Genomic DNA, 705 nt, shown 5'->3' on the forward strand with positions numbered 1-705 from the left:
AGTTTGTGTTCATATTCAATATGGGTATACAATATAACGTTAAAAAGAGAAGTTTTCATGAAGTTGAGAACAGTTCAATTTCAAAACTTCCAGAGTTAACAAAGGAGAGCTTGACTAATCTTGGTTATACACTTGATAATCGCAATGGAAGATATTCTGAACATATACGAAAAACCGTACTTCGAAGAAACTATAACAAAATTTGAATACTATTCGTATCAACCATTTTCTAGTAACNTACTATTCGTATCAACCATTTTCTAGTAACTGTCGAATTTTTCTAGCGCTGTCGAATAACGATGAAATACGAATTGCGATACAACATCAAGATTTATATACTCTCCACTGTTGGATATGCATCACAAGAGGGCGTTTTTCTTAGATTTTGTTGTGANAAGAGGGCGTTTTTCTTAGATTTTGTTGTGACTGATAGCGCCACTCGCGCTGCCACCACCGGTTGTGCGAGGAATTTGTCACTGCGTTGGATGCTAGTGTACGTGATTATCGTGTCTCGCCGAACCATTATCGGTCCCTTTTGTGAGTTTTGCCACCATTGCTAGCCCTTGCTACGTGGTTCTATGGTGCACCTAGCCCATAGTCGCTTTAATGGATTAACCACCCTGATGATTCGTCGTGGGTATAGAATTGCTATACCAGTCTATGCCATTGTGCGCCCTTCGTGTACATAACAAGTGCCTCCGTTTG

General features: G+C 39.7%; 2 protein-coding genes across 2 annotated transcripts in view; one reads left to right on the top strand and one right to left on the bottom strand.

The window, feature by feature from the left end:
• Nucleotides 1-206, top strand: part of LOC126910261 (zinc finger MYM-type protein 1-like) — a 1,806-nt gene extending 1,600 nt beyond the window's left edge. The window contains exon 2 of the mRNA XM_050692666.1: nucleotides 48-206. Within this exon, the coding sequence (XP_050548623.1) occupies nucleotides 48-206 (159 nt within the window). The remainder of the gene's footprint in view (nucleotides 1-47) is intronic.
• The window catches only part of LOC126896621 (peptidyl-prolyl cis-trans isomerase-like 3), a 210,369-nt gene that overhangs the window by 44,390 nt on the left and 165,274 nt on the right, over nucleotides 1-705 (bottom strand). The window lies entirely within an intron of this gene.

This window comes from Daktulosphaira vitifoliae, unplaced genomic scaffold, assembly GCF_025091365.1.
Source record: "Daktulosphaira vitifoliae isolate Bord-2020 unplaced genomic scaffold, ASM2509136v1 Scaffold_1, whole genome shotgun sequence".
Taxonomy (NCBI): Eukaryota; Metazoa; Arthropoda; class Insecta; order Hemiptera; family Phylloxeridae; genus Daktulosphaira; species Daktulosphaira vitifoliae.